Below are 2,755 nucleotides of genomic sequence, written 5' to 3'. Positions count from 1 at the left end.
ACGCTCACCCTTCCAATTAAGCTCTGCTTACTCGCATGTCAACTACACCTTCCTCAGATGCCCTTCAAATTTAACCGCTTTGTCTATGGTACAACCAATACCCTGTTTGAACTCAGGGTTTAATAGTAGTAGCAAATCTTCGGTGGTGGCGATCTTGTCGAATCCGCCGTTTCCAACGCCGTGGACGTCGCTGTGCCACGTCATATCGTGGGCTATGATCCCGGTTGCCGGTTTTCCGTGGCTGTTTTGGACGGATTACTATTCTGACATAAAGTTGGAATGGGATAACCCAAATTGCGGAAGTTGCGAGGCACGTGGAGGACGGTGTGGGTTCGTTGGGCCAACGCTTCGGGACACTGCTTTTCATGTTGGTTGTTACGATCTTCCCACTCAACTTCAAGGTATGTCCATTACAGTTTCTTATGATTACTTAACGAAAAAGCCTTCAGAACCAACATGACACTTAACATTAAAACAAAGGAAAAAAAATTAAAAACTCCTAAAAATAAAACCATTCAAAACTCAATTAAAAAAATATTTAAAATTCAATCTGAACAAAAATTTATCTTTAGTGAATTTGTTTGACAATTTATTATTAACAATTAGTTCTCTTGTATTACTTTTTTTTAATTAAAAAGAATAATTATATTCAACTATGTTTACTAAAATTAGCTATTAATAATATAAAATATAAATAAACATTAAAAATAAATTAAATTACGTAAAGTGACTAATTTTAATAAATGTATTTTTTGTTATAATTTTAAATTGTTTTTTGCTTTGTAGGTCTTTCGAGGAAAACCAAGTACGGTTTAGGTATGGGCTTAGGAATACCTGGAGCCTTGTGTATTATTGCGCTTGCATATTTGTTCTACGCCAAGATGAAGACACATGAGCAACAGAGGCTATCAAGAAGTGATTTTTCGACCATAATTTTACCGCGTCTTCCTGCTCAAATCATGGGATTGGATGCTGCTAGCATAGAAAAATACCCCAAAACCCTTCTTGGTGAAAGTGGGCGATTGCCTAAGCCTAATGACAATCTTTGTTCCATATGTCTCTGTGAATACCAGCCCAAGGAGACCTTGAGGACCATACCTGAATGCAATCATTATTTTCATGCCAATTGTATAGATGGATGGCTGAAGATGAATGCTACTTGTCCTCTGTGTCGCAATTTACCTGAAAGATCTGTTGCATCATTAACCCCGTCTATACCTGCATCTCCCACTTATTAGGATTTCCCCATTGTATTTCTAATAACTTTGTTAGACACGATCACAATGTACTATACATTCTTTTATTTCGGTGGAAGTTTCTATCTATACAAAATTCCTACACTTATACTCACACTAGTGAAGGTTATACACTTTTAATTTTGAGATTAAAAGTAACGGATAAATATAAAAAATAAAAAATATCACTTATTTTATTAAAAAAAAAAAAATGAATGAAAGAGGGATATAAGAAAAATTCTGCAATCATCATTTTTATGGAGTAGTGTTAGATAACTATTTTTTCTCGTCTAACACCAACTAATATTTTTAAAATTATTTTATTTATTTTAAATTATAGATTCTAAATTATAAATATTTAGAATTCACTCAAGAGTTAAATTCTTTTTCTTACTTTAAAACAACTAAAAATAAATCATTTGAATTTTTTTGAGAATTCTAATTTTCATTTTTTTTATTGGTAAATTAGACCATAAAGAATCTAATTTTTAAATCAATTCTCACACCCTTCAAATTCAATATGTCAAATATTTAAAATATTCTTATTTACAATTAATAAAATAACTTTGTCAAAAATAAAATTATAAAATAAATTTAATTTCATATAAAAATTTAGGACAAATGACTAAAATAAATTATTTGAGTGTCAAATTTATCTAGATACAATTTTTGTATATTCCATAGCCTAATGCAATTTTTCAATAAACTATAAATCGCGAGAGGGTCCCGAAATCCAATTGAACATAAACCGCCACATTTGATAATTCTTTTTGCATTACCATTAAGAAATATATGCAATCAGAACACACATACCCCCTACTGGTTTCATCAATATACAATCATAGTTTTAATGAAATGATTGAAAGTTCCCCTGCTATAACAGCTACCATCCATGACTGCAGTAACTAAATTTTGCTCCATGAATTTGAATCTTTATTAAAACTATGAAGCACCAGGGACCAAGATTCAAACTTTAAAAGGAATCATAAATAAACTTAATATTCTATCAGAAAAACATACATGGCTTTTTTTTTTCCATTAAGACTGACTGTTAGTTATACTGGATGTACAAAAGTTGCAATCATATAGCTTACTTGCACTTTTGAGGAGCTAGGGCCAGCTTTCTTTAAAAAGCCACTATCCATTCCGAAGTCAGACAAAAAGCTTGATGACTTTGGCGGAGCAACGTAACCAATTACCTGAGAACCTCCAGAGTTTACCTCAGACGATTGGACATTTTCAACATACTCAAATCGGGAAGTTATAGATGGAGCGAGCACATTATTGTTTGTTGCCAATGGAACTGGAGCAGGTGGTTCTTCCGACTTCTGTTCACAGAAAGACTCACTTGGTTAATGTCCATTTGACGAATACACAGAAACTGGAGCTCCTGTCGGTTTTTAGCCATTTCATTTCCAAAGTAAATGGTTGGAGGGTGTAGCAGTTTATGATTAATTGGAATTTGTAGCCTCTTTCTGATTTATATAGTTTATTAAAAAATTACATTTGTGTATGCATTA

General features: G+C 32.6%; 1 protein-coding gene across 1 annotated transcript; it reads left to right on the top strand.

Moving 5' to 3' along the window:
- Positions 1 to 6: 6 nt before the first annotated feature.
- On the top strand, positions 7 to 1,350 carry LOC107479734 (putative RING-H2 finger protein ATL69). Its single transcript, XM_016099844.3, has 2 exons — positions 7 to 401; positions 787 to 1,350. The coding sequence occupies exons 1-2, from the start codon at positions 86 to 88 to the stop codon at positions 1,236 to 1,238; spliced, it is 768 nt and encodes a 255-aa protein (XP_015955330.1). The 5' UTR covers positions 7 to 85; the 3' UTR covers positions 1,239 to 1,350.
- Positions 1,351 to 2,755: the final 1,405 nt, after the last annotated feature.

This window comes from Arachis duranensis, chromosome 3, assembly GCF_000817695.3.
Source record: "Arachis duranensis cultivar V14167 chromosome 3, aradu.V14167.gnm2.J7QH, whole genome shotgun sequence".
In the NCBI taxonomy this organism is placed as follows: domain Eukaryota; kingdom Viridiplantae; phylum Streptophyta; class Magnoliopsida; order Fabales; family Fabaceae; genus Arachis; species Arachis duranensis.
The sequence above is the reverse complement of the archived record's forward strand: the minus strand, read 5'-3'. Positions and strand labels throughout refer to the sequence as shown.